Source organism: Ruditapes philippinarum, unplaced genomic scaffold (genome assembly GCF_026571515.1).
Source record: "Ruditapes philippinarum isolate M1 unplaced genomic scaffold, ASM2657151v2 ctg3505_1_1_1_1, whole genome shotgun sequence".
NCBI lineage: Eukaryota > Metazoa > Mollusca > Bivalvia > Venerida > Veneridae > Ruditapes > Ruditapes philippinarum.
In genome coordinates, this window is record NW_026862342.1 from 126,712 (window position 1) to 140,177 (window position 13,466).

The 13,466-nt window shown below is 33.2% G+C and overlaps 1 protein-coding gene across 1 annotated transcript; it reads right to left on the bottom strand.

The window, feature by feature from the left end:
• Positions 1-7,781: 7,781 nt before the first annotated feature.
• Positions 7,782-13,243, bottom strand: LOC132718753 (fucolectin-like). The gene is made up of 3 exons (XM_060702479.1): positions 12,954-13,243; positions 10,383-10,637; positions 7,782-8,039 (listed from the first exon to the last, which is right to left on the bottom strand). Exons 1-3 carry the CDS (start codon positions 13,240-13,242, stop codon positions 7,840-7,842), a joined length of 744 nt encoding a protein of 247 aa, XP_060558462.1. The 5' UTR covers position 13,243; the 3' UTR covers positions 7,782-7,839.
• Between the last annotated feature and the right edge of the window lie 223 nt (positions 13,244-13,466).

Sequence of the window (13,466 nt, forward strand, 5' to 3'; positions counted from 1 at the left end):
TTCAGATATGTCAGATTAAGCACCATTCCGGTCACAGGGTCAACAGGACCACGAAGAGTCACCTCGACTTTGTAATTGTGACCGTGTCCTCTAGGGTTATTACATTTACCAAAGGCAACTCAGTTATCTTCATCTCAAAGATTATTGCTATTTAGCCGATGACATGCGCTGAAAGAATCACTACGGGAAATATAGACGATCGGTTGTTTTTTCAGGGAAACATTATTACTCTGAAAACATACAACAGAAAGAACGTGTAATACAAGTATTTTGTGCAGAGACCCTTTCAATTAAGAACATATTCGAATTGTAGTCCTTTAATGATGTCATGGAGGAGCAGGTACAGCGGACATTTTTGATACAAGTTAGTAATTCTTTTCTAATTTTACTCGTGTAAGATGCGCATATTTAAATTCCCGAAATTTTCTTTCATAAAATATGAAAGTACAAGTGAATAAAACGTTTGACATAATAATCATACGTCAGTTTCAATGCTAGATCAGGGTCGTCTTTAAATAATGAAACATGTCACATCGTGTTTGACCACTAGTTTAATCATTTAATTTGCTAATTACTACATGGCGATATATATTTGGTATGGCAGCTGATTTGGAACACTTTTGCACGTCGTGTTGTCGCTAGCGACAACATGTTATCGCGCTAACAAAGTACACCAAACGGCGCGTTGTCGTGCGGCGTGATGTTGCGATGTCACATTGTCCTCAAATCTAAGGATCGGCTTTATATATATATATATATATATATATATATATATATATATATATATATATATATATATATATATATATATATATATATATATAAGCCACGCAACAGGGCGACATCGCGACAACGCGCCACACAACAACACGCCGTTTGGCATGTTTCGCTAGATTCAAGACGAAATGGCGATAACAATATAGGTTGTGTTGTCGCTATCGACATTGCAACGCGCAAAGCGTAGCCTACCTCATCAGCCACTATAATTTGGTGTTTCAAAATCTTTCAATGTTTCAGAATTTAGAAAAATAAAACGGCGGTTTCATTATCCTCATATAAATATGATATTTCATTTGGAAGTTCTTTCTCTTTATTACACCTTTTTAAACAAGAAAATACAACATACAATGTACTAGTAGAATATGTATTAAATTTGATTTAAGCACAATCAAGCATTATCAAGCTCACAATGTTAAAACAATAAAATATATGGATATTTGTATACTTTTTTGATATGTTAACAAATAAAAGTAAAAATTCTTATACTCTTTTTGTACAAAAACATCCAAATAATTCGGTCAGTCTTGAATAAATGTTGCATAAAATGATTCACCAGGTCATTTTAATGCACAGCGTACTATATATTACGTATAATACAAAAATCATGTACTGATTATTTTAAACCTAATATTTAGTTATGTAATTTTATATTCTGCTTATAAAGCATGGAAAGAAAAATGTACAATCAACAGTTGGTGCAGTAAGACGCGTCCCAAAAAGCTTATTCGGCTTATATAACAACAATTGTAGTTGGTGACGTAATCGTACTGTTAAATATGAATCCTTGTGATTTATGATGTTACGGTCCAATGCCGCTGATGAAATTTGTTGAAACTGATTCATTGTAAATACAACAATTAACAAAATTAACTTGTTTTCTTCCTCGTTGCGTTGCGTAAGGTGTTGCCTTCTTCGTGTGGAGTAGTGTTTTGTCTTTATCGTGATGTGTAGTTTGCAGTCTTTGTCGTGTCACACTGTGTGTTATCTTCGTTGTGTCGCGTAGTGTGCTGTCTTCTCATGTCGCGTAGCATGTTGCCTTCGTCGAGTGGTGAGTGTTCTGTCTTCGTATCGCGTATCATGTTGCATCCGTCGTGTCGGGTAGCATGTTTACTTTGTCGGTTGGAAAAGCATGTTGCCTTTGTCGTGTCTCGTAATGTATTGTCTTTATCCTGGAGCGTAGTGTGTTGTCTTTGTCGTGTCTTTCAGCGTGTTGACTTCGTCGTGTCGCGAAGTATGTTATCTTCGTCCGGTCGTGTTGTGAATTGCCCACGCAGCGTTATGTCGCGTAGTGTGTTACCTCCGTTGTCTCGCTTAGTGTGGTTTCTTCGTCGTGTTATAAAGTGCGTTGTCTTTATCTTGCCGAGTAGCGTGTTGTCTTCTTCTTGTTTCATAGCATGTTGTCTTCGTCGTGTCGCTTAGTGTGTTGTCTTCGTCGTGCTTCATAGCTTGTTGTCTTCATCTTGTCGCGTAGCGCGTTATTAAGATTATTGGAGAGATCATCAGACATCATTTGAAGTTAATGAATCTCATTTTAATCATTTAAAAAAATATTAGAACCAGTATACAAAAAAACGGTGTCTCAATTGAATCCACCCATCGGAGAGCATAAATTCACTTAATATCAAATTTCAGTATAAATATTTTCATTTCGGGAACCTAGCGTAAGTAAATATTGACTTGGCGTCTATTTTTACTGTTCTGATTTTTATTAATAAGTTGCTTATTAAGGTAATTATTTGGACTGTAATTTATCAATAAAGGAACAGCATACAGATGTACTTGAATCAGTCAAAACTTAACGTACTTTTTGATTAATTCATCAAATGACCGTGAACACGCAAATAGTCCCTTTTCGGAAAAAGTACTTTTGCAAAACTTTGTGTTTGGATTGATGGTAAGCAAAAGTTTTCAAAACCATCACTTTTGAAGATACTCAAGTTACGCATGTATTAAAATATTTGATTAAAATAAGTTAATAATAATTACAATAATAATAATGATGTCAATGAAAATAATAATTATCTTTATTTAAAGAAGGTGACACATGGAGATATACCATTGTTCAGAACAAACAACATATATTCACTGAAAATCTACACACACACACGCACGAGGGCGCGCGCACACGCACACAAATCACCAATCATCGTCAATAATGATTTGGTCCTCTAACAAACATTATTGGATTGGTTTGACAAACACACATTTTAGATATTACAAATCATTCATACAAGTTTCATTTACAAATAATTCAACAAATATACATGCATAATATTATTACAACATAATAACATAAGATTTATCAAGAAATTTATTTTATTTGCAAGATATGTTTTTATATTTACTTTTAAAAGATGTCAGAGAATTAGAAAAACGGATTTTAGATGGTATTATATTCAAAATCTCTGCACCATTGTAATAAAATGACATTTTACCATAGTTTGTGTTTTTGGTTTTATTATCATTATGTGATGCAGATATCATATTGTTAACTTTATGTTATAGCATAATGATATCCACAGTTCTCCATGTTCACACCATTACAAAAGAAATGCAATGAGAATTCGATAATTATGTACAGCTCCATAGGTAAATATGTTGGTGATATCAAATAAGGAAAATTTCAAATAACAAATAGTTATTGCAATACTATTAACTAGTTTATTTTCAACATAAAAGAGCAATCATTGGGTAAATCCTTATAACAAACTGAAACAAATTATAAGCCTAAAATAGATTATGAAAACTATTTCAATGCATGTTTATATTATAATTTGTCAAATTGTAACCGACTTAAAATTTACTTACTAAAATTAACAGTCCTTTTATATTCCAAGTGTACTTATTGCAGCACATTTCTGTATTAATTTGATATGCATGTATATGAGTTTATCGTATATACACTGTATACATCAAAATAATGCAGTGGCTGCTTACCAATCCGTAGAAATACTGGATATAATAATTATGATGTCTTTTCACCCACCATTATTATATTGATATTGATATTCTCTGTAAAGGAGCTCCGCTAAGGTCAATTTTCTTCTTTTTTAATCAAGTGAAGCATTTAAAATGAAAAAATAACCACTTTTCAATTTTAGGTCGTTCTGCATAAGAATAAAAATCCAGAGGGAATGACTTGAAAATTTGCTATTGCAGGTATTTGATTCAGACCTATATGAAATGGTACACAAATCTCGGAAAGATATTTCAAGTCCCATCCTGTCAGAAAAAATTCTGGTCTCTTTAAGAAATGACAGAAAGTGTACATATGGCATATCTAGTTTGAATACGATACGTGCTGTCACATTGTAGGACTATTTAAACGAAGTTTGAAATGTCTGTTGCATTCTTTATACTTAATAATAAATCAATAATGGAAGAATTAATATAAAATAAAGAAAATATTTTTGATCGTGCATAAAATTACTGAGTACTCGTATTTTGTTAATTGTTCATTATATTAATTACTTTATATTAAGTGAAAAGAAATGTATACATTTACATAATTGTATCCATTATCTAACAAATGGAGAATAAAATAAATCGACAAGAAATGATCATCTAATTTGTTCTTACAGTCTACATGTATTACTTAGTGATATGTTCTGAAACTACAGGGTTAGGCTGGGGCCATGTAACACTGCACTATGGGGTCAAACGCACTTTGGGGTCTGACCCCAAAGTGCTTTACGTACTTTGGTGTACGAGCGATGTGTGCCGATAATTGTAGAGATTGCATGTCACACATCTAATCAAAATCCAGTTCATTATACGATATGAACTTATCAGGACCAATTAAAAAATGTGAATTTATCCTATTTGTAGATATATTAAACGGAGATAACATTTCTGAATTGATTAATTTTTTTCTATGTTGAATGATGTAGAAAATACTTCATTGAAAGGAATTCAGGCTGTGTCAATCTGCATGCCACTACTGTGAAAATGAAACATTTAAGATGGCTTCCAAGATGGATGCCATATTATTAGAATTCATCGTGCTTAACAAGATCATAAGTGTATAATTATTTAAATGAAATATTCACGTCCAATTATTGAATGTTTATTTTCAGACACGTATATTTTGTAATTTCCGGAAAAAGACATCTCGTCTCATTTCAAAATGACAGCGGTTGTGGTGGTACAACAAACAGATTCGTTTTTTCAAAACATGACTGGTACCTGACAAACGTAAAAATCACGGGATGAAAGTCAAAATTTCAAAAAGTCAAAAAGGCATTAATTGATGAAAAAACGTTTGATATTACCGACACATAACTTTATTTAATTTATAATAAATTTTATTTCTAACTTTCTTGTTACAAGTCATTTCGATAGAAATTAAAAAGCACTGAGATGACACTATTTGCATTTTATTACACCCCAATCATATTTGATATGGGGTTCAATGTGTCACCAAAAGATATCTTGTTAATGGCTGACAGAACAGGATATTTTTCGAATTTGTAGGAATACATTCGCAATTTAAGTACTATAGTAGTTTGTTAAATAGCCGCAATTTTAAGATATTTCAAGTAAAATTAACCACTTAAACATCAAGAATTTATTTTTATTACTGCCACATCAGCATCAAAATGACACTAAGAAATATTTATGTATATAGACATCGACCGTCATCTTGAACTCCACCTCAAATATTTCAGTGTCACCTAAAAGTGCGATTGACCCCAAAGCGATGTCACAGGGCCATCTTTTTATTGCACCACCTACCTTAATTAAAACAAAAACGCCGAAGCGACGAAACCATACACTGAGGTGATTAAAAGATACGCCGAATCGACGAACAATATGCAGATGCGACGAACGGTTGTTAAATGAGTAGGCATATTGGCATCATTGGGTATGGATATGCATGTGCATGAGCGAAAGAATGGCGATATCATTCCAAAACTTAACGTGAAAGCGATGATACGACGAAACACTGTATCGACAAGATGACTGAGCCATGTCACGACGAGACGATAAAATAGAGAAAAACGGAATATTTAAGAACGCCCAAAACGACAAAACTGGAAACATTGCAGAATCGGTTTTATTTAATCTGTTCATGGACGGTAATGGAAACTGCACGTTACCGTCTACGCCCCCAAGCACTGGCTTAAGCAGAATTAAGCATTGAAACATGAAAAAGTGAAATTTTCAAGTTAGAAAAAGTTGCAGATGTTTTCATACGGCGGTTATCATGAAACCTTCAATATGACACTTTCGTGCCATTCCTTAAATGTATGGCCTCCAAGTAAATGAAAGCGTGTGTCATAAACGAGAAAACAATGGACGGAACTTAGCAGAACAGGGATAATGATCTACAGCGAAGTGAATATGCGCGGAATCGGCAATACAATAAAGCCATGATCACAGCGTACACTCCTTGTCCACTTAAACTTCCACTTGCGAGCAAGCAAAACGCGAAAAAATCGCCGATTTTGAACTGAAAATTTATAAATAAGTTCAATAAAGACCAATAATGGAGTAATTTTTATTTTTATAACTAGAAGTTACATAAAAGATATCATTTCAGGTCTAAATCCTTCGGATTTAAAACTTATATTTTCAATAAAAATATGATTTCTCACCCCTATTCTGAAACAAAATGTCCCAACTGTTGTCTTCGGACACCGATTTCAAGCTTTACGAACAATATGCGAGCAAATCCTTTGGATATTTTGAAGAATAATCATATGACCTTACAAAAATTAAAAGTATCTAGTGTCAACGCAGTGGTTTAGGAAAAAATTGACAAATAAATCACTACTGGTGTTGTTTCCTAACTGTACAGTTGCTTACTTACTCATTGTACGGTTGTTTGGGAGAACAAATTAAAAATGTGTACAGTTGCTTGAGAGCAAGCTATTTTATAATTTCAATGACAATTAATTTAGTTTAGCTACTGTTAATTAATTTAATATCTAAAATTTCATATAAACGGCATATTACAAGTCAATGTTTTGGAAATGGGAAAACAAAACGTTGTACAGTTAATATCGATGTTATAAATTGCATTAAAGAACTTCACATTTTTTATGGAATGTCTTACATGCATGAATTTAAAGTATGTGTTTTGTTTGTTTGTTGTTGGTTTGTTGCTGTTGTGTTTTTACTGCTCTCAATGTAAACGATATTTGTGCCAGAAAACAAAAGTCCAATAGTTAAATGGTCAGAACTGAAGTTAAAATTTGTTTTAAACGATAATCTGTGTATTCTGTTTTCATTTTATATGTGACATATACGTGAATAATATTATATGTCACTGAATGTTTATTTATTAAACTTCACCCCGCGCCCTCGCTTATTAGCGCGTCTCCGCCATTTTCACTTGTTAATTCTCGACTTTTTGATTGGCGGGGTCGCGCGGCAAAAACACGAATTGCATAAAGCAGCCACACACTGTAACACCATTTTTACACTAGAATTAGAGTTTGTCCTCATAGTATCAAGTTGTCCCAGTAAAGTTGAAGACAGAGACAAAGCAGCAACTATATGCTCATTTTATTCATGAATATTAAAACAGCACGCCTCCATATTAATGCTAATTTTCATGAAAATTTTGAAAATGTGTTTAAACGTATTATTTAGTGAAATAACCAAAAGGAAGCAATTTACACATTATCAATGGCACTTACAACCCACGTATATTTCGAAAATAAGGACAAAATATGCAAAAATAGCCCTTACTGCGTTAGTAACGCAGTAGAAATATAGTTATAAATACTGAAAAATCAGTCATTAATCGTACATAACATGTAAATTATTACTTGAATCTTGAATATTTTTACTTTTCCAAAAAATTTAGAACATTTTTCTCAAGTTTTTGATTATATAGAAATATTTTCGCTCATCTGGAGGCATGCAGCTTTAAAAACAACTATGTAGTTCAAAGCAACTATGTTTTTAAATTGGACATAAATCACATGTTCATTTAGTATTTATTTCACTGAAATCATGCGTTTATTTTCAAAACAGTAACCTCATCCATCGAATATATATCGAATAAGAAAACTAATTATCAGCAAAATACACAATAGAGCTTTTATAGTTTTATGGATATTCTCCAACTTCACACAATGATAAATTGGTATCGCTGTATTTTTCTATCTTCACAAACTGACCAAAGAGCGGTGTCGTGCACGAGATGTTGACAAGTTGTCCTAAACTACCAGGACCCATAAATCTTCCACATTGTTTCATCTGACCCTCTACATCCCCAACAGTGACTGTCACATTGTGCAATCGTTCCGCTAAAAACATAATCAATTCCATATAAATTGAACGAAAACAAACATTAAAGCATGATTCTCAATTTTTTATCATGTATTGAGCAGAGAAGCTTTTCATATTCAAGGTCATTGTGACCTTCAACTTCATTCCTTGACACCCCCCCCCACACACACACACACAAGTAATATAGTAATGTGACGGATCTAGGTCAAGTTAAGTGAAAACAGATTTTAGTGTCAGGTTATTTTAAGCTTCACCTTCGTTCATCGTTGCTCAAATCAAGACTGGTATTTTACTAATCGTGGGTCATTCTATGAAGTTTAAAGGCTAACTACTAGTTAAATGGTCATTGTTTTCACACACAAAATAGGACAGTGTGGCCGTGACCTTTACGCGTCGGCGCTAAAAACAATAAGGATTTTCTACTCAATGAAGGCATCGTCGGATACGCACGGCCGAACCAATAACATTTACTTTATTTGTTATGTTACATGTTAATCAAACCATGGGTATCCGACCATGATTGAAGGCGATCATAATATACAGTCAATAAGTCTATAAGTCAAGTTATTAAGCGGAAACAACTTAGCAAATACAAAGTAACGAAAGGATTATAAACAACTAGTATATTAATGAGTAGGGAATATTACGATAATACATCTGATTTATAATTAACGATACGATGTGTACATGTTACTGAACATGCCTGTAAACGTACTGAATTATCTCTATACAGATGAAATTGCGATATCATTGAGATTTCATTAAATCAATTACAATATCTGTATTCAAACTGACAATTGACAAGTAATACTCATAACTTATGTAATAAAACATTCACAGAAGCCTTTATGGTCGTTTTTTTTATATGAAAATTATACTATCGTCTTCAGGTATTGCCCTAAACATCAGTTTATAATTGTATGATATAGTCTAAATGCGATAAATATGACCCAAGATGCTTGCCAGCAAGGCTGTATTCGTCTGTTTATCCAATGAGCAATTTGTATAACGAATTTATAATAATGCAAACTCTTTTTGGCGAGAGGTTCATTTACAAAACAGCATCTTTAGACTGTTAACGTAGTAAACGCATTTAAGAATATGATGTCAGACATATATCATAAAATTACGTCATTATCTATGAAATCTTTGTCAATTATGTCATCGTTATGTTACTATTGACTTCAACCCGACAACGTGTTGGCAGGAGCTTTTAGTCAAAACTGTGCAGCATCGTCCAGGAAGGGAAACGCAACAAATTTCTATTCATATATCAATATGCTATGTATATTGTGGCAAACTTTTTGGACAAAATATATAAAAGTGTTCTGTAGCAGCGATATATTTATTGGTTTATTTTTATTTCAAAGAGACCTGATAAAATGACTGTCCTGAATGTGAGAGGACAGGGTTTGAGGGTTTAATTACTTGTGATGACTAAAGGATTGTCAAAAAGATTTAACGGCATTGAATGTAAAATGAAATATCTGCAAAAAGGGTGATCCAAAAGAAGCATCAAAACAGCAAAACTACATGAAAATTGCAGACTCGTTTGAGCGATACTCAATTTTCAACATTTAATGTGTTTGAATCAATGATCCCGGAGGAACAGAAAATTTTAACAACACTAACTTGTTTTGGTGAAAACAAAAACTGCCAAAGAGTTTTCAGGTAATCTTATACCAGGAACATTTTCTTATAGAAGAAGTCATCCCATACGGTTAACTTAGCACGATGCTTATCTTAACAGTGATGTAATACGATAGAGTATTATTTTATAGAAAGAGCATCAAAACACGGGGCTATTTGATCGGTCGCCAAAATAAGCACACCCCAGGAAAATGAACCAATCAATGGGCATGCTCTGGAGTGCCGGTAAGTAACTAATATCTGCACTCCAGTTAACGCACTTAGCATGAATATGTATATGATTTTACTCTGACAAATTTTCAACAGAAAGGTCCCCAAACACTATGATACAAGTAACACATACACTTCGCATTTGGTCACCAGAGTAGAACCATCCATCACTGAGTAAACTTTCTGGATAGCTCTCTAATATTTATGAAATGGTCGGGTCTGAATTCGGACACACGGTCGCGAGTTGCAAGTGATTCGAAGTCAGTGAGATTAACTACTCGGCTGCGTAGGATGCGCTGGTTAAGTTACTGTCAGTCAGGTACATATATACGCTTAGAAAGCAGTCGTGAACAATAAGAATTTCATCACAACCTATTTGTTCACAAATAGAGCACAAATCAATGTTAATGGTTAAATATATTGTAATTCAAATAAATAAGCAGAGTAGGAAAAACTACATTAACGTTCCGAAAGCATATATAAGAAAATTCATATCTTACCGCAACAATCGCTTCTATTTAAAATTTTGATTCTCCTTACAAGTTTCATGTGTTCCAAGTTGACTACCCACCAGTGATGTTTATTAGTTTGGTAGGTATGTGAGCATTGTAAATGCATTTGAGTTTTATTGAACATATCTGAATACCAAATTCCATCTACAGCCTTATCTGATGATGCATTTCCCCAGACTTTCGTGTCTAATGTCGAGCTCTGGTTGGAAGGTTTGTGGTCCGCCAAATTATTCTGAGACATGTCTTTAATTTAAAAAAACACATTATTATGCCTGTATATTTGTAATCTTAAGTGTTTATTTAAAAATTCATAAAAGCCTTTGATATTTATAGTACACGTCATATTATTTTTTCTAATTCTAAATATCTTACACTATATATGAGCTATGTTTAGGTAACTATTAAATCATAGGTTATCTATTATTGTAAATAGGTAAAACAACTGGTCATTAAAACAACCAAATTGTTCAACTAATGACTTTTTACATCCCATTACTAAAATGATTAAACATACATATAAAACAATGAGAACAGCAATTTCAAAATGGACCATAAACCCCCCCTCCCCCACCCTTACCTTAAACGGACAGTAAAAATAAGATATTATTAGCTAAAATATAAATATGTAGATCACTAGGTCAAATCTATATAACTGTTCAAATCTGAATCTGAGTTGAATTTTGCATCTTAAACTGTGTGTAAAGACCAAATATCATTGCTGTAGCTGTATTAACAAAAAGTAAGTCATTATGTTAAAGTGTCAATGTTCAGTTCTAAATTTGAAATTGTGAATATAGTCCAAAGTTTATAAGTGCAGCTCTTTAACACCGCACTTCGGGTTCAAACGCACTTTGGGATCCAACCCCAAAGTGCGGTAAACTTCACAGCCAGCGCTCGTTGGGGTCAAATGCACTTTGGGGTCAAAATCTAGAAATTGACCCCAATGTGCGTTGATATGCTACATATCAATGCACTTTGGGTGTATGAGTTATGAAGGTGTCAACTGAGTTCTGCATAAATACCCAGTACTGACTTATTTTCGATTTTCGACACTGAACTATTTGAGGTGGAGCTCATGATGGCAGTCGATACTTATATACATCAATATTTCTAAATGTCATTTAAATGCTGATGTAGCAGAAACAAAAAAAATGTGTTTGATGTTTTATTGAAGTGTTTTATTCATGTTACCACTTGAGATATCTAAAGAAATCGCGGCTATAAACAAACTACTATATATAATTCGAGAAATGTCATGTTATGTTAGCCATTTATTAGATAACTTTTGGTGCCGTATTGAACCCCATATTAAATACGATAGGGTGTAATAAAATGCAACTAATGTCATCTCAGTGCATTTTAATTTATACCTAAATGACCTGTAACAAGTAAGTCAGAAAATTATATTTATCATAAATTGAATAAAGTTACCTGACGGTTACATCAAGCCTTTTTCACATCATTTTATGCCTTAAAGTCAATTTTGGTTTTCATCCCGTAAATCCTCATGATTATTATTTGTCAGGTATTAGTCGTGTGATTTTATAAAAGTAACTGCTACTTTCAGTAAATTTAAACTTTTTTTAAAATATACTTTAATATGTCCGCAACAGCTTATTTTTAAATTGTGGCCATTTTGGACCTCGTCCTGAGAGTGAAAAATAAACCGAAACCACTAAAAAATGCAAACGTTATTTTATAGCACTAGACAGTTAACATGTTGAGTAAGAAAATAAACTTTCATGTTATTTTGGGTTATACTTCAGGTTTTGGAAAAACGTATCTTGATGTACCATTAAAACCGATGACATTTTGAAATAAGACGAGATGTCTTTTTCCGAAAATTACAAAATGTACGTGATTGAAAATAACGCCTGCCGTAATCGGACATAAATTTCATTTAAATAGTTATACACTTTTGATCTTATTTTTAATTATATGGCATCCATCTTGGAAGCCATCTGAAATGTTTCATTTTCCAGTAGTGTCAGGAACTGAATGTTAATTACATGGAAATATGTGTGACATGCAATACTTCGCTAGCTCATGAATATGGTATCAACTACAAGATATTATTTTAAAACGTTCTAATTCATTGAACTCTTATGACCCCAAAGTGCGGTCGCTTGTCTGATGTAAAAAATTCATATGTGCCTGTGTACCGCACTTTGAGGTCAAACTTTGACACCAAAGTACATAACACACTTTGGGGTTGGACCCCAAAGTACGTAACGCACTTTGATGTCGGACCCTAAAGTGGGTTGGACCCCAAAGTGCGGTGTTACACAGCTCAAAATATAAAAAAGGAGTCAGTGGATCAAAATCTATGCTGGAGAAGAGTTAAGTTCCAACTATATACATACAAAGAAAATCAATGACCTAGGGTAAGGCCAAATTTGACCTTGTACTATAATTTGAAGAAGACACGCAAGACATTATTGCATACCAAATATCTAACCTCAGACAAGGACAAGGTTTTTAAAAGTTATTTCTTTTTTGACTCTGTTTGTTTTGGAAAACATAAAAATGAAAAAGTAAGTAAATAATTTTGCATTTTACCATTAATTTGTTGATGCGCTAATATACATCCAGGTGTTTTCGTTTTCATTGGTGCCTTAGTGACAAAACATAATTGACAGAGGAGAAATCTTCTCTTGTAGACCATAACGTTTGTTGTTTCCAGGTTGTTTTCGTAAAGCTTTAAACAATCCTGAAGACTGTATCCTGTAACAGGTGTCAGGCAAGGTTCTGTATCTAGCTCGTAATTAAAGTAAATCTCAGTTTCACTATCCGCTGATATAAAAAGATAAATACTCATGAAACAAATCAAAACTCGTATAGACGACATGCCGATCATTATGTTCATCCGTTTATTGCATGACTGAATTTTTTATATTTAGATTCATGCTTTCATCACTTGAATCCCTTTGTTTTCCATGAAATATAAAATCTTTACGTATTTTATTATATGAAGCAAGTGTTGTTTTTCTTTGTTAATCGAATGTTCACATCTGAACTCGTTTCATAAAATTCCTTACGTCCAACGACAACTTATGTCAGAATTCATATGTA

What these genes read in the sequence shown, in the direction of transcription:
- LOC132718753 (XM_060702479.1), bottom strand. Translation starts at nt 13,242, where the DNA reads ATGTCGTCTATACGAGTTTTGATTTGTTTCATGAGTATTTATCTTTTT. An exon ending in AGCGCATCAACAAATTAATG is followed by an intron (nt 10,638 to 12,953) that starts GTAAAATGCAAA and finishes TTTAAATTAAAG; the next exon opens with ACATGTCTCAGAATAATTTG. An exon ending in AAATAGAAGCGATTGTTGCG is followed by an intron (nt 8,040 to 10,382) that starts GTAAGATATGAA and finishes TTATGTTTTTAG; the next exon opens with CGGAACGATTGCACAATGTG.